At 52.3% G+C, this 24,971-nt stretch overlaps 1 protein-coding gene across 2 annotated transcripts in view; it reads right to left on the bottom strand.

Annotated features, from left to right (window-relative positions):
• The window catches only part of GATAD2A (GATA zinc finger domain containing 2A), a 31,436-nt gene extending 7,460 nt beyond the window's left edge, over window positions 1–23,976 (bottom strand). For both annotated transcript variants that reach the window (XM_062510432.1, XM_062510433.1), the window contains exons 1-6: window positions 23,932–23,976; window positions 13,828–13,878; window positions 6,584–6,846; window positions 4,784–4,991; window positions 3,910–4,038; window positions 1,624–1,713 (exon numbers count right to left, since the gene is read on the bottom strand). In XM_062510432.1, the coding sequence (XP_062366416.1) occupies window positions 1,624–1,713; window positions 3,910–4,038; window positions 4,784–4,991; window positions 6,584–6,837 (681 nt within the window). In that variant the 5' untranslated portion in view covers window positions 6,838–6,846; window positions 13,828–13,878; window positions 23,932–23,976. The remainder of the gene's footprint in view (window positions 1–1,623; window positions 1,714–3,909; window positions 4,039–4,783; window positions 4,992–6,583; window positions 6,847–13,827; window positions 13,879–23,931) is intronic.
• Between the last annotated feature and the right edge of the window lie 995 nt (window positions 23,977–24,971).

Genomic DNA, 24,971 nt, shown 5'->3' with positions numbered 1-24,971 from the left:
AAATATTCCCAACATTCCCCAAAATCCCAATCCTGGGAATTTCCCCTTCCCAGGCTCTGGAATCCCAGGATTTGGGATGTTGGGAATTCCTAACATTCCCACAGAAACGTCAGCTCCTCCCTCTGGAATTCCTGGATATTCCAGAAAAAAAACCAACTAAACAATCCAGGTTAATTCACCCAAAATTCCATAGGAATTGTTGGGATGAACTGGATTTTTGGGATTAACAATGAGATTTCCCTGAAGGTTTTCCAGTTCCTCTGGAAGTGTTTCCAAGGAAAAGATTCCTGGAATTTTGGGAATGGCTTTTCCAAACCTTTTTCCATGCAAAATCCCTTGTGCTGGAGCAGTTTGGGAATTCAGATCCTGTTATCCCAAAAAAAAAAACCCAAAAAAAAACCCCAAAAAAACCAAACTTGGGAATGTTCTAATCCCAAAGGATTCCAGGGGTGACTGAGAGCTGTCCATGGAATCTGGGATTTTCCTTCCTTGAGGATTCCCAGGATTTGATTCAGCCTGGAATGGGATCTTTCCAACCCTGAATCCTGGGATTTCCTGAGCAATTCCTGAGAAAATCCAGAGATTCCCTCAGCAATCCCAAACAGAATTCCCTGATTCCCTGAGAAACAATCCCAGAAATTCCCTTGATAAAGAATCCAGGAATTCCCTGAGAGAGAATCCTGAGATTCCCTCAGTAATCCCAGACAGAATTCCTTTATTCTCTCACAGAAAAAAACCAGGAATTCCCTGACAGAGAATCTCAAGATTCCTTCAACAATTCCAGACAGAAATCCTTGATTTTCTCACAAAAAAATTCAGGAATTCCAAGATTTCCTCAGCAATCCCAGAGCGAATTCCCTGATTCCCTGACAAACAATCCCAGAAATTCCCTTGATACTGAATCCAGGAATTCCCTGACACAGAATCCAGGAATTCCCTGACACAGAATCCTGGAATTCCCTGACACAGAATCCTGGAATTCCCTGAGACAGAATCCCAGGAATTCCCTGGCACAGAATCCCAGGAATTCCCTGACACAGAATCCCAGGAATTCCCTGAGACAGAATCCTGGAATTGCCTGAGACAGAATCCCAGGAATTCCCTGACACAGAATCCTGGAATTCCCTGACACAGAATCCTGGAATTCCCTGGCACAGAATCCCAGGAATTCCCTGACACAGAATCCCAGGAATTCCCTGAGACAGAATCCCAGGAATTCCCTGACACAGAATCCTGGAATTCCCTGACACAGAATCCAGGAATTCCCTGACACAGAATCCTGGAATTCCCTGACACAGAATCCCAGGAATTCCCTGACACAGAATCCTGGAATTCCCTGACACAGAATCCAGGAATTCCCTCATCAATCCCACACAGAATTCCCATTTCTCCAAAGGAATCCCCAGGATCACCAAGCCCCAGCTTGGAAAACACCCCCTGAAAAATCCCATTCCCACCTTTCCCCGTTATCCCAAAAAAAAAAAAAAAACAAACAAAAAAAAACCAACAAAACCCAAAAAGTGGGAGCTGGGTAATCCTGGCAGCTTTTTCCAGGGATTTTTTTTTTTTATGTTTTTTTTTTTTTTTTGAATATTCCAAGGATTTTTCCCGGCTCCCACTGACCTGGAGGGAAGTTTTCCCAGCGGGAAGAGCCTGAGGACCCCGCACCAAGGGCGGCGGCGTGGCCGCGCTTCCAGAGGGAGCCGAGGAAAGCTGGAAAAGGAAAAACAGCGCAGAGAGAGGCTGGGAAAAAGTGGGAATACAGAGAGGGGGAGGGGAAGGAGTGAGGGGAAATCCGGGATGGGACAGGGAAATCCTAAGGGGAAATCCTGGGGGAAAATCCTACAGGGAAAATCCTGGGGGAAAATCCGACAGGGAAAATCCTACAGGGAAAATCCTGGGGGAAAATCCTACAGGGAAATCCTGTGGGAAAATCCGACAGGGAAAATCCTACAGGGAAATCCTGTGGGAAAATCCGACAGGGAAAAATCCTGTGGGAAAATCCGACAGGGAAAATCCTACAGGGAAATCCTGGGGGAAAATCCGACAGGGAAAATCCTACAGGGAAAATCCTGTGGAAAATCCTACAGGGAAAATCCTACAGGGAAATCACTGTGGGAAAATCCTGTGGGAAAATCCGACAGGGAAAATCCGACAGGGAAAATCCTGTGGGAAAATCCTACAGGGAATCCTGTGGGAAAATCCGACAGGGAAAATCCTACAGTGAAATCCTGGGGGAAAATCCTACAGGGAAATCCTGTGGGAAAATCCGACAGGGAAATCCTGGGGGAGAATCCTACAGGGAAAATCCTTGGGAATTTGGGAATTAGTGGGAAAAATCTTGAGAGTTTGGGAATGAGTGGGAAAATTCTCGGGAATTAGCAAGAAAATCCTCAGGAATTTGGGAATTGGCAGGAAAAATCTTGAGTTTAGGAATTAGTGGAAAACTTCTTGGAATTTGGGAAGTAGCAAGAAAATTCTTGGGAATTTTGGGAATTAGTGGGGAAATTTTTGGGGATTCACAGGAAAATCCTCAGGAATTTGGGAATTAGCAGGAAAATCCCTCAGTGCAGAGGTTTCCCAGAATTCCAGCACGGAAAGTTGAGGGAAAATCCTTGGGATGTTCAGAAATTTGGGAGAAATTCCTGCCCTGCTCATCCCTGATTTTGGGAATTCTGGGAATTCTGTTCCCAGCAGAATTCTGGGATGTTCAGGTTTAGTCCTGGAGCACTCGGAATTCCAGGAAAATTCCAGGAAAATTCCAGGAAAATTCCAGGAAAGGGGAGAAACCAAAAGAGTGGAGAAATCTTGGGAAAGGGTTAAAAAATTCCAGGAAAATTGGACACACCAGGGAGGTAAAAATTCTGGGAAAGGGCTTTAAAAAAAAATCATGGAAAGGGCTAAAAAAAAATCCCAGGAAAAGACTTTAAAAATCTGGGAAAAGGAATTTAAAAATTCCCCAAAAAACGGTTAAAAAAATCCCGGGAAAAGGGAATTAAAAATCCCAGGAAAGGGGTTAAAAGACTGGGAAAAGGGATTTTAAAAATCACAAAAAGACTCTTTAAAAATCTGGGAAAAGGAATTTAAAAAACCCAAGAAAAGGGCTAAAAAAATCTGGGAAAAGAGCTAAAAAATCCCTGAAAAAGGGGCTAAAAAATCCTGGGGAAAGGGATTTAAAAATCCCGGGAAAAGGGAATTAAAAATCCCAAAAAAAGGCTTTAAAAATCTGAGAAAAGATTTTAAAAATCCCAAAAAAAAGGGCTAATAAGTCCTGGGAAAAGGGAATTAAAAACCCCAAAAAATCGCTTTGAAAATCTGGGAAAAGGAATAAAAATCCCAAGAAAAGGGCTAAAAAAATCCGGGAAAAGAGCTAAAAAATCCCTGAAAAAGGGGCTAAAAAATCCTGGGGAAAGGGATTTAAAAATCCCAGGTAAAGGCTTTAAAAAATCTGGGAAAAGGGATTAAAAAATCCCAGGAAAAGGAATTTAAAAATCTGGGAAAAGGGATTAATAAATTCCAGGAAAAGAGCTAAAAATTCTCAGGAAAAGGGAATTAAAAATCCCGGGAAAAGGGAATTAAAAATCTGGGAAAAAGGAATTTAAAAATCCCAAGAAAGGGAATAAAAAATCCGGGAAAAGAGCTAAAAAAAATCCCTGAAAAAATGGGCTAAAAAGTCCTGGGAAAAGGGAATTAAAAATCCCGGGAAAAGGGAATTAAAGATCTGGGAAAAAGGAATTTAAAAATCCCAGGTAAAGAGCTAAAAATCCCAGGAAAAATCTTTTAAAAAAACTGGGAAAAGGGATTTTTAAAAAAAAAGCAGGGAAAAGAGCTGAAAAATCCCTTTAAAAAAATTAAAAATTAAAAAAAAAAAAAAGGTCGGAAAATCGGGAATTTGGGAATTTTTCCTACCTTGGGAGCCGGGGTTTCCTTCTGGCTCTGGCTCTGCCGGAGTTTCTTGAGCAGAACCAGCTTGGCCTCCTCGAGCCTCAGCTCCTCCTGCAGCTGCTTGATCAGACGTTCCCGCTGCTCCGGGCTCCGCTGGAATTCCGGGAATTCCGGGAAAAATCCGGGAAGGGCGACGATTGCCACCCGCTTTTCCAACCCAATCCTGGGTTTTTCCAACCCAATCCCGGGGTTTTTCCAACCCAGTTCCAGGTTTTTCCCAACCCAGTTCCAGGTTTTTCCCAACACAATTCCAGGTTTTTCCCAATCCTGGGGTTTTTCAACCCAATCCCAGGGTTTTCCCACCCGATTCCAGGTTTTTCCCAACCCAGTTCCAGGTTTTTCCAACCCAATCCCGGGGTTTTCCCAACCCAATCCTGGGGTTTTCCCACCCAATTCCAGGTTTTTTCAACCCAATCCCGGGGTTTTTTAATCCAATTCCAGGTTTTTCAATCCAATCCTGGGGTTTTCCCAACCCAATCCCGGGTTTTCCCAACCCAGTTCCAGGTTTTTCCCAACCCAATCCTGGGGTTTTTCAACCCAATCCTGGGGGTTTCCCAACCCAATTCCAGGTTTTTCCCAACCCAATCCCGGGTTTTCCCATCTAATCCGGTTTTTTATGACCCAATCCTGGGTTTTTTCAATCCAATTCCAAGTTTTTCCCGACCCAATCCTGGATTTTCCCAACCCAATTCCGTTTTTTTTTTCCGACCAAATCCCGGTTTTTCATGACCCAATCCCGTGTTTGTTCCCAATCCAACCCTGGTTTTTTCCCGACCCAATCCCAGGTTTTTCCCGACCCAATCCCAGTTTTTTTCCCGACCCAATCCCGGTTATTCACCAGGAGAGCCTCGGATCCGGGCTCCGGGAGGGGGATCCGGGACAATCCGTTCACGCGGGGGCTCGAGGGCTCGTTGTCCGACAGCACGATCACATCCGGGGAGGGAACGCGGCGCTCCCGGTCCCGATCCCGATCCCGATCCCGGTCCCGGTCCCGGTCCCGATCCCGATCCCGGTCCCGATCCCGGTCCCGGTCCCGTCGGGAATCCCTGCAGGAACAAACCAGGGTCAGCACAGCCAGGGATGGACTGGGAATGGGATTGGGAATGGGGGAATGGGAATGGGGAATGGGGAATGGGGAATGGGGAATGGGGAATGGGAATGAGGAATGGGAGATGGGAATGGGAATGGGAATGGGGAATGGGGATGGGGATGGGAAATGGGAATGGGGAATGGGGATGGGGATGGGAATGGGATTGGGGAATGGGAATGGGGATGGGAATGGGATTGGGGAATGGGAAATGGGGAATGGGAGATGGGGAATGGGAATGGGGAATGGGGAATGGGGAATGGGAATGGGAATGGGAATGGGGAATGGGAATGGGGAATGGGAATGAGGAATGGGAAATGGGAATGGGAAATGGGAATGGGAAATGGGGAATGGGGAATGGGAATGGGGAATGGGGAATGGGGAATGGGAGATGGGAAATGGGAATGGGGAATGGGGATGGGAAATGGGGAATGGGGAATGGGAATGGGGAATGGGAATGGGGAATGAGACTCGGAATTGACTGGGAACAGGATTGGGAATGGACTGGGACTGGGAATGGGTTTGGGACTGAACTGGGAATGAACTGGGAACGAACTGGGAATGAACTGGGAGCAGGGTTCCCAGCGCTCCCAGCGCCTCTCCAGCGTTTTCCTGGACTTTTCCAACCCTGCTCCAGGGCTTTTCCAGCCTTTTTCCAACTCCTTTTCCAATCCTTTTCCAATCCTTTTCCATCCCTCTCCCAGCCCCTTTTCCAAACATTTTCCGACCACCCAGGGAATTCCAGGGTTGGGAAAATGGCTCAGGGCAGGAATTTCAGGAACGGGAAAATTCCAAAGGGTTGGGAATGTCCTCTAGAGGGCACAGCAAGCCTGGGAATCCCCAAACCCAGGGAATTCCCCAAACCCAGGGAATTCCCCAAACCCAGGGAATCCCCAAATCCAGGGAATCCCCAAACCCAGGGAATCCCCAAATCCAGGGAATCCCCAAACCCAGGGAATTCCCCAAACCCAGGGAATCCCCAAATCCAGGGAATCCCCAAACCCAGGGAATTCCCCAAACCCAGGGAATCCCCAAATCCAGGGAATCTCCAAACCCAGGGAATTCCCCAAACCCAGGGAATTCCCCAAACCCAGGGAATCCTCTCTGGAATCGGCACAGGTGGAACATTCCCAGCTTTTTTCCTGGAGCTGGAAAACTGGGATGGGCTAAGTGCCAGGAATTCCTCAGGAATGAGCTGGGAACTCACTCATTCCCAACATCCAAACTCCTTTTCCCGACGGAATTCCAGCAATTCCATGCAAGGAAAGCTGTCTGGGATGGGGTTTGGATCAGCAGGAATTGCCCCTGGAATGGGATCAACCTTTCCCACCCAAAGCCTTCCCAGGATTCTCCTCCCAACTCTTCCACGATCCCAAAGGAAAAACCAAAAAATCCGACAACAGAACTTCCCAAAAAAATAAATAAATTAAAAAAAAATAAAAATTAAAATAAAATTAATTCCAATTCCACCCCGAGCCGCGTCCCAGGAGGAGAAGGGACCCAAAGCCTTTCCCGAGCGCAGCAATTCCCGGAATTCCATGGAATCCTCACCCTTTGGATGTGCTCATATCCACGGGCTCATCCCCGGCCGCCAGCTCCACTTTGATGGTGGCTTTGACTTCCCCACTTTTCAACATTCCCGGGATTTTCCCGGCTCCGGGATCCGCTTTGATTTTCACGTCCCCCTCGGAGTTGAGGTCGGATCCCAGAATTCCTTTGTCCATCCTGAGTTTTTTATTTTCCGGCTCCGATTCCCGCTCCAGGGCGCGCTTCTGGCTCCGGGTGCGGCATGAGTCCTCGCTCATGGTGAGGGCCTGGCAGGGGGGGATGGCAGGAAAGGGTTAAAAAAATAACATTGGGAATGCTGGGGGGAGTATCCCGGGAAAAGGAGGAGGGGAAAAAAAAAAAAAATCTCAGGGAAGGGGGAAAAGGAAGGCAGCAAAGGGTTAAAAATGGAGGGGAAAGGGGGAGACAGCGAAGGGTTAAAAATTCCTGGGAAAAGGTTAAAAATACCGGGAATGGAGGGAAAAATTCCAGGAAAAAATTCCAGGGAAAAGGGGGGAAAAAAAATCCCAGGGAAGTTTAGGGAAGTTGTAAGAAAAGGGAGGCAGGAAGGGGTTAAAAATTCCTGGGAAAGGGGGGGAAAAGATACTGGGAAAGGGTTAAAAAATATCGGGAATGGAGGGAAAAATTCCAGGAAAAAATTCCAGGGAAAAGGAGAAAAAAAAATCCCAGGGAAGTTTAGGGAAGTTGTAAGAAAAGGGAGGCAGGAAGGGGTTAAAAATTCCTGGGAAAAGGGGGGGGGAAATCCCTGGAAAGGGAGAGATGAAAGGGTTAAAAATGCTGGGAAGGGGGAGGAAGAACTCCGGGAAAAGGGAGGGGAAATCCTTGGGAAATTCCTGGAAAAATCCGGGAAAAGGGAGGGGAAATCCTTGGGAAATTCCTGGAAAAATCCAGGAATAAAAGGTTGGAAAACCCCTGGAAAATTCCTGGACAAGGGAATTCCAGATGTTTTTCCCACTGGGACTCTCCCAGGAGAATTCCAGCTCATCCCAATGTCCAGGACAGGAAAAAAAAATAAAGAGGAAAACAAACAAACAAACAAAAAAAAAATTCCTCAGAAATCCCAGGAAAACCTTGGAAAAAGCAGAATTTTAGGAATTTTCCAGGTGCGATTCCAGGAATGGGAATGGGGTTGGATTTGGAAGCAAATTCCCAAAAAAAAAAAAAAAAACAAACAAAAAAAATTAAAATTCCAATTAAAATTCCAATGGAAAAAGAGAATCTTGGGCTGAAAAATTCCATTTCCCCCCCCCCCCCCCCCCCCACACGCTGGAATTTAAAAATTATTCCAAGAACAGAAATATCAGGAAAATTCCCAGAGGTGAAAATTTGGGACTCAAACATTCCAAAGGTGCTCATGGAATATCTCCCACGGAATTCTGGATAAGCCGACCTCGGATCATCCCAAAATTCACAATTCCTTTTTTGCTGGGAATTTTATTTTATTTTATTTTTATTTTGTTTTTCTTTCCAGCTCCCCCACCCCCTCAGAACTCACAAATCCCAAGATTTTTCCAGGAAAATTCCAATCCTGGGATGTGTCAATTCCCAAAGGAAAATTCCCAAACTTTTATTTGGGAATTCATTAGGAAAAATCCCACTTTTTTTTGTTTTGTTTTGTGTTTTGTTGTTTTTGTTTGGGTTTTTTTGTTTGGGTTTTTTTTTTTTGTTTTTGGGGTGGTTTTTTTTTTGTTTTGATGTTTCCCGGAGGGCAGAATTTTTTTGGGATGAGAATTCCCAAATAAATAAATAAATAAATAAATAAATAAATAAATAAAATTAAAATAAGTAAATAAATAAAATTAAATACATAATAAATAAAATAAGTAAAGGAATAAGTAAGTAAATAAATAAAATAAAATAAATAAATAAAATAAAAATAAATTAAAATAAAATAAAAAATAAAATAATAAGTAAATTAAATAAATAAAACTAATAAATAAAATAAAATAAATAAATAAAGGAAATAAAGGAAAAAAATAAATAAATTAATTAATAAATGAATTAAATAAATAGTTAAATAAATAAAATTAAATAAAATTAAACAATAAATAAATAAATAAAGTAAAAGAGTAAATCAATTAAATAAATAAATAAATAAAATAACAAATAAATTAAATAAACAAAATTAAATAAATAAATAAAGTGAATAAATAAATAAAGCAAATAAGTAAATAGATAGATAAATAAGTAAATCAATTAATAAATCAAAAAAATCAATAAAATAAATGAAATAACCGAACCCAACCCAATCCATCCCAACCCAACCCAACCCATCCCAACCCAACCCAACCCAACCCAACCTGACCCAACCCATCCCAACCCATCCCAACCCAACCCAACCCAACCCAACCTGACCCAACCCAACCCAACCCAACCTAACCCGACCCGACCCGACCCAACCTAAACTAACCCAACCCATCCCATCCCAACCCAACCCAACCCAACCCAACCCAACCCAATCCAACCCAACCCAACCCAATCCAACCCAACCCATCCCAACCCAACCCCACCCAACCCAACCCAACCCAATCCAACCCAACCCAACCCAACCCAACCCCACCCAACCCAACCCAACCCATCCCAACCCAACCCAACCTAACCCGATCCGACCCGACCTAAACTAACCCAACCCATCCCAACCCAACCCATCCCATCCCAACCCAACCTAACCGAACCTAACCCAACCCAACCTAACCTAACCTAAGCTAAACTAAGCTAAGTGCGGCTCCGGGATGGGAGCGGCTCCGGGATGGGAGCGGCTCCGGGTCGGGAGCGGCTCCGGGATGGGAGCGGCTCCGGGATGGGAGCGGCTCCGGGATGGGAGCGGCTCCGGGATGGGAGCGGCTCCGGGATGGGAGCGGCTCCGGGATGGGAGCGGCTCCGGGATGGGAGCGGCTCCGGGATGGGAGCGGCTCCGGGTCGGGAGCGGCTCCGGGATGGGAGCGGCTCCGGGATGGGAGCGGCTCCGGGTCGGGAGCGGCTCCGGGCCGGGAGCGGCTCCGGGATGGGAGCGGCTCCGGGATGGGAGCGGCTCCGGGATGGGAGCGGCTCCGGGTCGGGAGCGGCTCCGGGATGGGAGCGGCTCCGGGTCGGGAGCGGCTCCGGGATGGGAGCGGCTCCGGGCCGGGAGCGGCTCCGGGTCGGGAGCGGCTCCGGGATGGGAGCGGCTCCGGGTCGGGAGCGGCTCCGGGATGGGAGCGGCTCCGGGATGGGAGCGGCTCCGGGTCGGGAGCGGCTCCGGGATGGGAGCGGCTCCGGGATGGGAGCGGCTCCGGGATGGGAGCGGCTCCGGGATGGGAGCGGCTCCGGGCCGGCAGCGCAGGGGTTAAAGCGCTGCCATTTCCGCGCCATTCCCGAGAAATCCCCGGGAACAAAATGGCCCCGCTTAACCCCTGCGCTGCCGGCCGGGAGCCGCCGCTCCCCCCCCCCCCCCCCCCCCCACCCATTCCCACCGGGAATTCTGCGCTTGGTAATTCCTCATTTTTTACCTGATTTTTTTAAACTTTCCCCGCAGGAATTTCCCGGGATTTCTTTTGATTCCCGACATTCCCAGCGGGATTTATTTCTCCATTCTCTCCCCGCCCCTCCTCCTCTGATTCCCACCGGGATTTATCCCGAGATTTTTCCCCAAAAAATTCCCGGGATTCCTCTGATTCCCACCGGGATTTATCCCCAGATTTTTTCAAAAAAAAATTCCCGGGAGTCATTTCCAGGTTTGGAATTCCCTGAAATTCCCGGGATTCCTCTGATTCCCACCGGGATTTATCCCGAGATTTTTCCCAAAATTTCCCAAACTTCCCAGGAGTGACTCCCAATGTGGGAATTCTCTGAAATTCCCGGAGTTTCCCAAATTTCTTGGGAATTATCCCAAGGCTCCTCCAGCACTGGGAAAAATTTTGGATAAAAATCCCTGGAGAAGCTCCAGGAATTCCAGCCCCACCTGGGAATTCCCTCGGAAATTCCGGAGCCTCCCGGATGGAATTTTTATCCAAGGGAAGGGAATTTTTTTTGGGGGGGGGGGGGGGGGGGCAAGGAACAGAATTCCCAAAGGAATTTGGGGTAAATCATCCTTAAAATTCCTAATCCTGGAAATTTGGAATTCCAAAGGCTCTGGAAAAACAGGAAAGGAGAATCCCAAAATCCCATTGGAGCTGGAAAAACAAGGAACAGAGGCTGCCTGGAAAAATCCATGGGGGAATTCCTGGAATTTTTTGTGGAATTCCAGGTGAATTTTCCCCTGGGGGGAGCTGGAATTCTGGGAGGAATTTGAGGGATTTTATGGGAATTCTGGGAAATCTTTGGTTCATTGGAAAATGGGATTCAAGCCACAAAAATTCCTTTAAAATTCTGCTTTTCCAGCGGGAATGATTCCCAAATTATTCCCGGCTGGAATATTCAGGAGAGGGATTTTTTTCTGGGGGGGGGGGAATGCAAAGGAGGAAATCTGGGAGCAGAATTCCCAACTTGTCCTGGGATTTTCCAAGCGAATCCTCCCGTCATTAATTAATCGTTAATAAGAATTAGTTAATTATTTCACCACCGTTGATTTTCCATTCCAAATTCCTCCTTTAAGGAGGAAAAAAATTCCAAGATTTATTTGTTTGGAAGAGACGGAAATATTCCTGGAGCCCGATTTAAATATTCATGAGCAAAATTTAAATATTCATACTATATTTGAATATTCATGAGCTCATTTGAATATTCGTGAATATTGATGAGGGTGGGGTCCGATCTTTCCCAATTAATTCCTGATTAAGGAGGGAACTTCCATCCTTAAATATTCCCAATCCCAGCGGGGTTTTTCCATGGGAATGGGGAAATTCCAAACTGGGAATTCCTTGGAATTCCCCAAATTCCAGCAGGGAATTCCTCCCCACCTCTGGGATTATCCCGGAAAAAAGCAGCAGGAAAATCGGAATTCCCAAGGAATTTGCCGATTTCTCCGTGGAAATTCCCAGGTTTTTTTACAAAGGATTTCCAAGGAATTCCGGAGCTGCGGGATCCCAGGAAATTCCAATCCCTGGGAATTCTGGGGGGGAGTGAGGGCAGTGGGAACAGGGAGAGAGAACTGGGACAGGTGAGACCGAACTGGGACAGGTGAGATCGAACTGGGACAGGTGAGAACGAACTGGGACAGGTGAGAACGAACTGGGACAGGTGAGATCGAACTGGGACAGGTGAGATCGAACTGGGACAGGTGAGAACGAACTGGGACAGGTGAGATCGAACTGGGACAGGTGAGACCGAACTGGGACAGGTGAGACCGGACTGGGACAGGTGAGACCGGACTGGGACAGGTGAGATCGGACTGGGACAGGTGAGATCGGACTGGGACAGGTGAGAACGAACTGGGACAGGTGAGATCGGACTGGGACAGGTGAGATCGGACTGGGACAGGTGAGATCGGACTGGGACAGGTGAGAACGAACTGGGACAGGTGAGATCGGACTGGGACAGGTGAGATCAGACTGGGACAGGTGAGAACGAACTGGGACAGGTGAGATCAAACTGGGACAGGTGAGAATGAACTGGGATAGGTGAGATCAGACTGGGACAGGTGAGATTGGGACAGGTGATGGGAAAAGCTGAACAGCAGAGACCAGGTCAGGACAGGAGAGAGCGGAACAGGTGAGCACTAATACAGGTGAGCATTGACACAGGTGAGAGCTGACACAGGAGAGACCTGACACAGGTGAGCACAAACAGAACAGGTGAGCGCTGACACAGGTGAGACCTGACACAGGTGAGCATTGACACAGGTGAGCGCTGACACAGGTGAGCATTGACACAGGTGAGCGCTGACACAGGTGAGCCCTGACACAGGTGAGACCCGACACAGGTGAGACCAGACACAGGTGAGACCAGACACAGGTGAGACCTGACACAGGTGAGCCCTGACACAGGTGAGTGCTGACACAGGTGAGCCCTGACACAGGTGAGCCCTGACACAGGTGAGCGCTGACACAGGTGAGTGCTGACACAGGTGAGACCCGACACAGGTGAGCGCTGACACAGGTGAGCGCTGACACAGGTGAGTGCTGACACAGGTGAGACCCGACACAGGTGAGCCCTGACACAGGTGAGCATACACAGAACAGGTGAGCCCTGACACAGGTGAGCCCTGACACAGGTGAGCCCTGACACAGGTGAGCATACACAGAACAGGTGAGCCCTGACACAGGTGAGACCCGACACAGGTGAGCCCTGACACAGGTGAGCCCTGACACAGGTGAGCATACACAGAACAGGTGAGACCTGACACAGGTGAGCCCTGACACAGGTGAGCCCTGACACAGGTGAGCATACACAGAACAGGTGAGACCTGACACAGGTGAGACCTGACACAGGTGAGCACTGACACAGGTGAGCCCTGACACAGGTGAGCCCTGACACAGGTGAGCATACACAGAACAGGTGAGACCTGACACAGGTGAGCCCTGACACAGGTGAGCGCTGACACAGGTGAGACCTGACACAGGTGAGCCCTGACACAGGTGAGCATACACAGAACAGGTGAGACCTGACACAGGTGAGACCTGACACAGGTGAGCACTGACACAGGTGAGCCCTGACACAGGTGAGCCCTGACACAGGTGAGCATACACAGAACAGGTGAGACCTGACACAGGTGAGACCTGACACAGGTGAGCACTGACACAGGTGAGCCCTGACACAGGTGAGACCCGACACAGGTGAGCCCTGACACAGGTGAGCGCTGACACAGGTGAGACCCGACACAGGTGAGAGTTCAGCCACGGCTCCTCCCTGAGCATTCCCAGCTCCAAACCCTTCCCAAATTCTCAAATCCCAGATCCTGAAACCCAAAGCCCCAAATCCCACAATCCTCAAATCCTAAAAATCCGAAATCCCCAAAAATCCCCAAAAAATCCCCAGAAAATCCCCAAAAAATCCCCAGTCCCAAAAATCCCCAATCCCAAAAATCCCCAATCCCATTCCGGGCGTTGCAGTAAAATCCCAGCAGGAATTCCAGGAGTTTTGGATCCTTTGGAATTTCCCAATCCCTTGGAAAATCCGGGAGAATTCCTCAGGAATTGCCTCCAAACCATCAGGAGATTTTTGGGAAGGGTTCTCATGGAGCCCCTCTCCAGCTTTTCCAGGATAAAATTCCCTCCTCCCAAATTCCAGGACCGGAATTCTGGCCCGTGGCGCAGCAGAGATTCCTGATCCCATAAAATTCCATGAAATTCCCGGGAATTCCCAGCTCTTACCTGTCAGGGAAGGTCATGGGGTCCCGCCGGGATGAGCCAGAGCTGAGAATCCTGTGGGAAGAGAGAGCTGCTGAGAATTCCTGAAATTCCAACATTCCCAAATTCCAACATTCCCGGGGGAATTGTCCCTGAAATTCCAACATTCTTGCGGGAAAAATCTCTGGAACTCCAACATTCCCAAATTCCAACATTCCTGAGGGGAAAAAAGCCCTGGAATTCCAACATTCCCCAGGAAATCATCCCAGATGGAACGAGGAAGCCCCGCCCACCCAGAGCTGGGAACAGAGCCGGGATTTGGGAATGCTGGAGCAGAGCCGGGATTTGGGAATGCTGGAACAAAGCCGGGATTTGGGAATGCTGGAACAGAGCCGGGATTTGGGAATGATGGAACAAAGCCGGGATTTGGGAATGCTGGAACAGAGCCGGGATTTGGGAATGCTGGAACAGAGCCGGGATTTGGGAATGCTGGAGCAGAGCTGGGATTTGGGAATGCTGGAGCAGAGCCGGGATTTGGGAATGATGGCACTGACTGGGATTTGGGAATCCCAAAATGATCCCACCACAGGAATTTGGGAATCCCCAAATTTTGGCTCCACCATGGGAATTGAGATTCCCAACTGAAGTCCAGCCATGGGATTTGGGAATCCCCAAACTCCAACAAGATCCTGGAAATTCCCAATTTCGGGAATCGGGAATTCCGAAATGACGGCACCGCTGTGAGAATTTGGAATCCTGAGCAGGAATTGGGATAACAAAAACAATTCCAATAAAAACCTGGGATTGTTCTGCCTGTTCCAGCAGAATTCCCAGGAAATGAAAATCCCTCGGGATTGTGGAGCTTTCCCATGGATCAAGGAGCCTGAGATTCCCAAAAAATTCCTCCCTGGATGGGCTGGGAACATTCCCAAGTTCCCAGGGATGGCTCTTCCCAAATAATTCCCAAGGTTTGGATCCCAGCAGGATCCTGAGTTTGATCCCTTTCCCACATTCCAAAAATTGGGATTTTCCCTTGGATCCAGCCCTGCCTGAGGCTTTTCCTGGGTTCCATTTCCCAGTTCCCATCCATGAGAATTCCCAGATTTCCCTTCATTCCCAGTTTCCATCAAAAGAATTCCCAGATTTCCCTTCATTCCCAGCTTCCATCCATGGAATTTCCAATTCCCCTTCATTCCCAGTTTTCCTGGACCGGGAGCAGCTCCTGGAGCCTTCAGCCATTCCCGGGGTTTTCCGGCTGCTCCGGCCCCGTGATCCCGGGAATTCCAGTGGGAATTAGCAGAGCTCACCCAGAGCTGTTCGTGCTTAAGAGGATCTGGGAAAATCCCAGAAAAATCCTTTGGAATTTGGAGCTGCCCCAGACACTTTTCCCAGGAAGCTCCAAGGATCTGGGAGAGCTGGAATTCCTTGGATTTCACTGGGAAATTCTGGAATTCTGGAATTCCAGCTGTGTTCAGGCTTGGGATTCTCAGGAAGGAGCCCCTGGTTGGATCAAGGGTGGGAAAATCCTGGAAAAAGTTTGGAATCTGTGGGAAAAACTGGAGAGGGAGCAGCATGGAATTCCTGGGAATGTCCAAGGCCAGCCTGGAAAAACCTGGGATAGCGGGAATATCCCTGGCTGATCCCAGAGCTCCTTCCCACCCCAAGCTTCCCAGAATTCCAGGAATCCATGGAAAAAAAAGAGGGATTTATTCCCTTTCAGGATTCATCTCTGACCCTGGAATTCCATCAGCAACATCCCCGTTTTGGATCTGGAATTTTGGGATTCAAAACATTCCCCGAACATCCCAACTTCCCAGTATTCCCAATTTTTCATCATTCCAAACCTCCCAGCATTCCCAACTTCCGGCATTTCCAGCTTCCAGCCTCTTTCCCAAAATCCCAGATAGATTCCAGCCCCTTTCCTTAAAATCCCAGGCCAATTCCAGCCCTTTTCCCAAAATCCCAGGATGATTCCAGACCCTTTCCTGCTGATCCCTGTCATTTCCCACAGATCCCAGGCAGATCCCTGCTCCTCTCCCAAAATCCAAGGCAGCTCCCAATCCCCTCTCCCAAAATCCCAGGATGATTCCAGACCCTTTCCCATAGATCCCTGACAGATCCAGCCCTTTTCCCAAAATCCACAGCAGATTCCAGCCGTTCCCACTGATCCCTGTCTGATTCCAGCCTCTTTCCTAAAATCCCAGGCCAATCCCAGACCCTTTTCCCAAAATCCCTGTCAGATCCAGCCCCTTTCCCAAAATGCCAGGCTGATCCCAGCCCTTTTCCCGCTGATCCAAGGCCAATTCCATCCCGGATTCCCAAAGGCCGCTCCGCTGTCACTTCCTGTGACTCTCCCGGCTCCAGCTGCACTTCCCGGCAGGACGGAGCCATCCTGGAGCCAAGAGCAGGAACTGGGAGCATTCCCGGGATTTGGGATAGCCAGGGGTGCATCCATGAGCTCGGGAATTCCAGCTGGGAATGGGGGAGCGCCCCGGAAAAGCCAAAGGAAAACCGAGCGCTGGGGTGGGAAAATCGTGGAAAACCAGTCAGGAGACACTTGGGAAAAGCAGGGATGTGAATCCCAACCCCACATCTTGACAGGATCTCATCAGGAGAGAGCCATTCCCGGCTGGAATTCCCGAAATTCCCGGGTTCCCTTTGCCCACTGCGTGCTGTGCGGGGCCGGGATTGTCCCACATCCCCCAGGGGAATCCCCTGGGAATTCCAGCGCTGATCCCGGTCCCGGGCAGCACATCCTGGTGCTGATCCTGATCCCAATCCCAGTGTCCATCCTGGTCCCAATCCTGACCCCGGGCAGCGCATCCCGGTGCTCATCCCAATCCCGGGCAGCACATCCCGATCCCAATCCCGGTGCCGATCCCAATCCCCATCCCAGTGCCTGTCCCGATCCCGATGCTCATCCTGATCCCAATCCTGACCCCGGGCAGTGCATCCCAGCGCTCATCCCCATCCCGGTGCCGACCCCGATCCCGGTGCCCATCGCGGTGCTGATCCCAACCCTGATCCCGGATCCCGGTGCCCAATCCCAGCGCTCATCCCGATCCCGATCCCGATCCCGGTCCCGGTCCCGGTCCCGATCCCGATCCCGATCCCGGGCAGCACATCCCGGTCCCGGTCCCGGCGCGGATCCCACCCCCGGTGCCGGTGCCGTTCCCGGTGCCCCGGGGCGCTCCCAGGGACTCTTATTGTGACACGGGCCAGGCCCGGCCGCGGCCACCGCGGGGCTCCGGCACCGGGGGGCACCGGGGGGGGCACCGGGCACGGGGACACCGCCCGGGACCGCGGCTTTGGACAGCGGGGATCGGCCTGGGGAGGCTCGGGGTGACCGGGGGGGGTGACCGGAGGGGTGACCGGGTGGGTGACCGGGGGGGTGACCACCGGGTGACCAGGGGGGTTTGGGGGGGGGGGGGGGGGGGGTCTCCGTGTCCCCCGGTGTCCCCCCGTGTCCCGCCGTGTCACCGGCTCGCATCACGGAGGAGGGGGCAGCGGGCACGGAGCGCTCGGGGCGGCGGCGGCGGAGGAGGAGGAAGAGGAGGAGGAGGAGGAGGAGGAGGAAGAGGAGGAAGAGGAAGCAGCCCGGCGGAAAGCCCGCAGCAACTTTCCCAAACAAAAGCCGGCGGCGCCCCGGGGCGCTGGGCGGGCGGCGGAGCTGGGGGGTCCGGGGGGACGAGCCCCGGGATCCCGGGGTGACCCCGGTGCCACCGGCGCGGGACTCGGGGCGACCGGAGCCGCGGCCGGCGGGACTTTGCACTTTCCGGGCTCCCCGCACGGCCGCGAAACGCCGCAACTTCAGCGGCAGCTCTCCCGCACGCCGACCTCCGCTCTCTTGCCCGACCGGCGGCGGTTCCGCCGCCCCGGTACCGGAGGCAATGAACGCCGGCAGAACTTTTACCGGGAGAACTCGCCGGGCGCTGCTCCGCTCGCTCCGCGCCGAGCCCGGCCCGCGGTGCCGGCTCCGCTCCGCTGTCCCCGCGCCGTGCCCGCAGCCGCCCCGGTTCCGGCGGGGTTTCCCGGGGCTCCCGGAGCTCCCTCCCTGCCGGTGCCGATAATGCGCTCCTCACACATGGAGGGAGTCGCGGCGGCACCGGCAGAGCATGCGCGGGGCGGGGCGGCCGGGCGGCGGGGCCGGCGGAGGGGACGGCGTGGGGACAGCGGTGAGACAGCGTGGGGACAGCGGGGGGACAGCGGGGGGACAGCGGGGGGACAGCGAAGGACAACGGGGGGACAGCGAAGGACAACGGGGGGACAGCGAAGGACAGCGCCGGGACCGCGCCGGGCCCGGGCCCCTCACGGCGCTGCGGCCGCCGCCGCTTCCGGGCGCGGCGCGGGGGGAAACACAGTTTGTGTCGCGGGCCGCCATTGGCCGCGGGGGTCGCGCGGATGATGTGAGGAGGGCGCTGATTGGTCGGAGCATCGGGCGGGGGGCGCGCGGGCAGAGCCGAGCGGGGAGAGGCCACGTGGAGAGAGGGGACAGAGAGAGAGAGAGAGGGGACAGAGAGAGAGGGGACAGAGAGAGGGGGGACAGAGAGAGAGAGAGAGAGGGGACAGAGAGAGAGAGAGAGAGAGAGGGGACAGAGAGAGGGGACAGAGAGAGGGGACAGAGAGAGGGGACAGAGAGAGGGGACAGAGAGAGAGGGGACAGAGAGAGAGAGAGAGAGAGAGAGGGGACAGAGAGAGAGGGGACAGAGAGAGAGGGGACAGAGAGAGGGGACAGAGAGAGAGGGGACAGAGAGAGGGGACAGAGAGAGAGGGGACAGAGAGAGAGGGGACAGAGAGAGGGGACAGAGAGAGAGAGAGGGGACAGAGAGAGAGGGGACAGAGAGAGAGAGAGAGGGGGGACAGAGAGAGAGAGAGAGAGAGGGGGGACAGAGAGAGGGGACAGAGAGAGGGGGGACAGAGAGAGGGGGGACAGAGAGAGGGGACAGAGAGAGGGGACAGAGAGAGGGGACAGAGAGAGGGGACGGAGAGAGAGAGAGAGGGGACAGTGAAGGGACAGTGAAGGGACAGTGAAGGGACAAGTGGGGACAGCAGCAGCGGCCACGGGACATGGGCAGGGCACGGCTCCAATCCCAAAGATTCCCTGATCCCAAAAATTCCCCACAACCCCGCAAAAGCCGCTCCGAGCAGCCCGAGGACAGGGAGAACCCCGCGGCCTCAAAATCCTCCCGGAAAATTCCCCCCAAAATCCCGGAAAATTCTCCCCAGAATCCCAGAAAATTGCCCCCAAAATTGGCACCGAGCATCCCCAGGATTTTGAAGAAAAAAACAAACAAACAAAAAAACTTTTCCAGGGAAGTTTGGCTGGAGTTGGATCCAAAAATCCCCAATTTCAGTTATTTTACACCAAATTAACAGCAGAATGTGTTTGGAGCTGTTATTGATTATCAGTCATTAATTATTCGTTATTAATTATTCCCAGATCCTTGCCATGCTTTCCCAGCTCATTCCTGTTTTTCCCTCCTCTTGTCCCACTCCAAAATGAAATCCCTAGAATTCCCAAATTCCCAAAATCTTTCCAAATCTTGGGAAAAACTCCATGGATTCCATCCCAAAACTGGAAAAAATTCCATGGATTCCGTCCCAAAATCTGGACAGATCCAATGGATATCAACCAAAACTTGGAAAATCTCATGGATGCCATCCCAAAACTGGAAGAAAACCAATGGATATCAACCTAAAGCTGGAAAAATCCCAAGGATTTAATCCCAAAACTGGAAGAATTTCCTGGATGTCACCCAGAACGGGAAAAAAAATTCCCCAAACTGGGAAAATTCCATGGATTCCATCCCAAAGCAGGAAAATCCAGTGGAAACCATCCCAAAACTTTTAAAATTTTCTGGATACCACCCCAAACTGGGAAAAAATCCATTAATTTCATCCCAAAACTGGGAAAATTCCCTGGATAAAATCCCATCCCATCGGAAATCACTCAGATCCTCCCCTGGAAATGGGAATGGGATGGGAGAGATCCCAAAATTTGGGAAATTCCTTTGGAATTCCTTCAGCAGTTGTGTTGTCCCAGCATTCCAAGCCCTCATTCCAGAGGAATTCCTGCTTGGGAATGGGATGGAATTCCCAGAGAAGCTGTGGCTGCCCCTGGGTCCCTGGAATATCCAAGGAAAACCTGGAGCTGCTTCCAGTGGTTGAAGGAGTTCCAAAGGAACTGGAGAGGATTTGGGATTTGGGATGGAGGGACAGGACACAGGGAATGGATTTGGGATGGGAATTCAGGGACACGGGAATGGATTTGGGATGGGAATTCAGGGACACGGGAATGGATTTGGGATGGGAATTCAGGGACACAGGGAATGGATTTGGGATGGGAATTCAGGGACACAGGGAATGGATTTGGGATGGGAATTCAGGGACACAGGGAATGGATTTGGGATGGGAATTCAGGGACACGGGGAATGGATTTGGGATGGGAATTCAGGGACACGGGGAATGGATTTAAACAGGAAAAAAGAAGGAATTTGGGTGGAATTTTGGGAATCTGTGGGATGGAATTCCCAGAGAAGCTGTGGGGTGGGATTGGGTGATCCCTCAGCTCCTCCCATCCCAAACCATCCCCAGAATTCCAGGAATAAATCCACAATCCCAGGAATAAATTTCCCCCAATCCCCTCCGTGCCTGTTTTCCGTGGACTCCCCGAATTCCAGCAGGGAATGCCAGGGTGGGAAGGGACGCTGAGGGTCAGGGACACCCAAATCCCATCCCAACCCCACCCAAATCCTTGGATTTTGGGGCTCCATGCCGAGATTTAACCCCTCTGTCCCATCCCCATAAAAACCAGGATTGCTAATTCCCAATAAAACTTATCCCAAGCAGATTCCCAAGGAAAAGTGCCTGAATTTGGGGGATTTTATCCCAAATTTTCCCAGCTCCAGTTTCAGTTAGAGCAAAGTAACATTTCTTTAAATTTGGATTAAAACAGAAGGGGTTTTTTTCCCTATTCTCCCATTGGGAATTTGCTCCTGGATGAAAATTTGGGATCCTTCAATTTTCCCAACAGCCTCCCTAAAAAAAAAAAAAAATAAATAAAAATAAAAAAAATCCTAAAATTGGATTTTTCGCTAAAAACAGGGGAAAGAGTGGGGAAAGGAAGGGAAAAAAAAAAGGAAAATTCAGAATTATTTGGATTTTTCCAACCCCTGAAATCCCCCCCCCAAAAAAAGAGGGCAAGGCAGAGGGAGAATGGGGGGGAATTAAAAGGAATTTTCTGGTTCTGATGGTGGCACTTGGAATTCCAAATTCCCGAGGGATCCTGCTCCGTTTGAGGGCCTGGCTGGGAATGGCCCCGGGATTTGGGATGGACCCCCGGGATTTGGGATGGATCCCCGGGATTTGGGATGGACCCCTGGGAATTGGGATGGATCCTGGGATTTGGGATGGATCCTTGGGATTTGGGATGGACCCCCAGGATTTGGGATGGATCCTGGGATTTGGGATGGACCCCCGGGATTTGGGATGGATCCTGGGATTTGGGATGGACCCCTGGGAATTGGGATGGACCCCCGGGATTTGGGATGGATCCTTGGGATTTGGGATGGATCCTTGGGATTTGGGATGGATCCCTGGGATTTGGGATGGACCCCTGGGATTTGGGATGGACCCCTGGGATTTGGGATGGATCCCTGGGATTTGGGATGGACCCCTGGGATTTGACACAGATCCCTGGGATTTGGGGCGGATCCCTGAGATTTGGGATGGATCCCCTGGATTCACCACAGACCCCAAGGATTTTGGGATGGATCCTGGATTTCCCCCAGATCCCTGGGATTCACCACAGCCCCTCAGGCTATCCCACAGGTTTTGGGGGAAACCCCTGGATTTGGGGCTTTTGGGATAATCCCTGGAGTTCTGCCCCAGCCCCAAGGGTTTTCCAGCAGATCCTGGAGTTTTCCAGTGGATCTCGGGGTTTTGGGGCAGAGTTTTGAGGAACAGACTCCCAAGTTTTCCAGCAGATTTTTGGATTATCCTGCAAACCCCAGATTTTTGCTCCAGACCTCCCCAGGTTTTTCCAGCAGAATCCCAGGATTTGGGGCAAACCCTCAGGATTTTCCTGCAGAGCCTCGAGTTTTGGCAAAAATCCCTGGATTCTGGGATAGGGGTTTGCCCCAATCCTCCAGGTTTTCCAGCAGAGCCACGAATTTTCCAACAGACCCTCAAGTTTTGGGATTTTCCAGTACACCCTCAAGTTTTTCACCAAAGCCCTGATTTTTCCAACAGACCTCCAGATTTTCCAACAGAGCCCCAAATTTTCCTGCCACCTTTGAGGTTTTCCAGGGCATCCCCAGCTTTCCCTTCAGCTCCTCAGTTTTTCCCCAGATCCCTCATTTTTATCCCCAAACCCCTCACTTTTTCCTGCACTCCCCACTTTCCTACAAACCCCTCACTTTTATCCCAAACCCCTCACTTTTATCCCCAAATCCCTCAGCATTTCCTGCACCCCTCACTTTTATCCCCAACTCCCTCATCACTTCCCACACCCCTCATTTCCCCCAAAACTCCTCAGCATTTCCTGCACACCTCACTTTTATCCCAAACCCATCACTTTTATCCCCAAACCCCTCAGTTTTCCCCCAAACCCCTCAGCATTTCCTGCACTCCTCACTTTTATCCCTTCACTTTTATCCCCAAACCCCTCAGCATTTCCTGCACCCCTCATTTTTCCCCCAAACCCCTCACTTTTATCCCCAAACCCCTTTTATCCCCTCACTTTTACCCCCTCACTTTTACCCCCTCATCCCTCACTTTTACCCCCTCACCTCTCACTTTTACCCCCTCACTTTTACCCCCTCACTTTTACCCCCTCACTTTACCCCCTCATCCCTCACTTTTACCCCCTCACCTCTCACTTTTACCCCCTCACCCCTCACTTTTACCCCCTCACCTCTCACTTTTACCCCCTCACTTTTACCCCCTCACTTTTACCCCCTCACTTTACCCCCTCATCCCTCACTTTTACCCCCTCACCTCTCACTTTTACCCCCTCACCCCTCACTTTTACCCCCTCACCTCTCACTTTTACCCCCTCACTTTTACCCCCTCACTTTTACCCCCTCACTTTACCCCCTCATCCCTCACTTTTACCCCCTCATCCCTCACTTTTACCCCCTCACCTCTCACTTTTACCCCCTCACCCCTCACTTTTACCCCGTCACTTTTACCCCCTCACCCCTCACTTTTACCCCCTCACCCCTCACTTTTACCCCCTCACTTTTACCCCCTCACCCCTCACTTTTACCCCCTCACCCCTCACTTTTACCCCCTCATCCCTCACTTTTACCCCCTCACTTTTACCCCCTCACCCCTCACTTTTACCCCCTCACTTTCCTTTTCCCCCTCACAGCCCCGCGTTTCCCCTCTCCGTGCCCAAAACTTTCTCCGTGCTGTCGGAGCGCGGCCGCGGGCCCGGCGCTGGGCGAGGGGACAGCGCTGCCCCCGGAGCTCGCTCCGCGCTCCCCTCCCGGCCTCGCCGGCCCCGAGCCGTGGCCTGGTGGCCTCGGTGGCCCCGGTGGTGGCCCGGTCCCCTCCCCCACGCCCATCCCCCGCCTTCCCAAGGCTCTGGCACCAATAATCCGCCTTTGCTGACATGCTCTGGTGGCTGTGCCTATCGGGCAACTCCCAGGATGCACTCCCGCTCCTCCCTGGCACCCCCTCACCCGTGCCCACCCTCCCTCCGGACTTCCCAACCTTCTCTTTTTTTTTTTTTTTTTTTTTGGTCGGTTTTTTATTGTTATTATTATTATTATTATCTCCACCCCTTCCCTCCCCCCCCACCCGGTCCCTTCACACACCCGGCCGCACTTTCATCCCCCCCGAACCCCCCCGGCGCTCTCCCGCTCTCGCTCACCGCGATTCCCCGCGTCCCTCACGGGCTTCCCGCTCTCCATGGCCGGGTTTTCCCCGCTCCTTTCTCCCCTCACCACCACCCCCCCACCCCAAATCTCCGGCGTTTCCTCCTCTCCCCTCCCCCCCCCCCCCACCCCATTGCCCCAAACGCGGAGCCCCCCTCAGAAGGAAATGGGGTTCGTGTGTGGGGGGTGTCCCCTTGTCCCCGTCCTTCCCCCGGGGGGGAGGTTGTGAGGCGCGGGTGTCACTCACTGTCCGGAGCCCCCTCAGAGCCGCCTCCTCCTCCTCCTCAGCGGGGCCCGGCCCGGACTGGGGCCGTGGGGGGAGGGGAGGCGGCTCCCTCAGGTGGCCACTGACAGGAGGGGGGGGCGGGGGGGGCTGCGCGCGCAGGGGGACCCGCCCCCCCCCGGTTCCCGCCCCCCCCGTTCCCGCCCCTCTCCCCCCTCCCCCCTCCCTGCCTCCCCTCCCCTCTGCCCCCCCCCCCCCCATCTCACCCCCCCCCCCCCCCCCCCCGCCCCCGGGGACCCCCCCCCCCGTTGCCAGGCAGATTTGGGACACCCTCGCGCCAGGCCACGCCCCCTGCCCAAGCCTGGGGCGCTGCGTTGGGTGGGGTTTTTCCTAATCTTTAAACTAATGATTGACAGCTTCGATGTCCAATAGAGAGATTGGTTGCCTGCCCTGCAGCCAATCAGCGCGAAGAGTAGGTATTAGCACCGCCCGCGTAGTAAGCGGCGAGGGGAAAGGCGCGGTTTCTTTTTGATTGACGGGTGTTTGACCAATCAGCGCTGCGCCCCCGTGGTGCGCGCCTCGCCTCTGCTGTCCGGGCGGTAAAAGGCGTGGATTGAACCTGATTGATGGGTAAAGTATCCAATAGAACACAGCGGGCGCACCACAGGAGCCAATGAGAGCACGGCCCGCGGGGAGAGGCGGGGAATGGGCGGGGCCGGAGCCGGCTCCTCCCGCCGGTTCCCCCGGGGCCGGGCCGCGCTGGCTCCTCCCGGGGCCGGCTGAGGTGATGGCGGCCCGGGGAGGGGCCCGGCCCCGCCGCCCTTATCCGCCCGCGCAGGCCGCGCTGGGGCCGCAGATAGGGAGGGCCGGCGGGAGGAGGAAGTGAGGGGGGAGGCCCCGCGGGCCTGGCGGAGCCGGTTCTGAGGGCGGGGTTGCGGCCGGGCCGGGTGAGGGCCGGGCCCGGGTTCAGGAGGGAACGGCCCCGGCAGCTGCTGGAGTGGCCGGGACCGAGAGCGGGGCAGGGCCCGGCCCCGCGGGAGCAGCCGGTGTCGGTCCCGGTAGCA

The sequence above is a fragment of the Cinclus cinclus genome, chromosome 28 (assembly GCF_963662255.1).
Source record: "Cinclus cinclus chromosome 28, bCinCin1.1, whole genome shotgun sequence".
NCBI classification, from domain to species: domain Eukaryota; kingdom Metazoa; phylum Chordata; class Aves; order Passeriformes; family Cinclidae; genus Cinclus; species Cinclus cinclus.
This window is presented reverse-complemented; position numbering and strand designations above follow the sequence as displayed.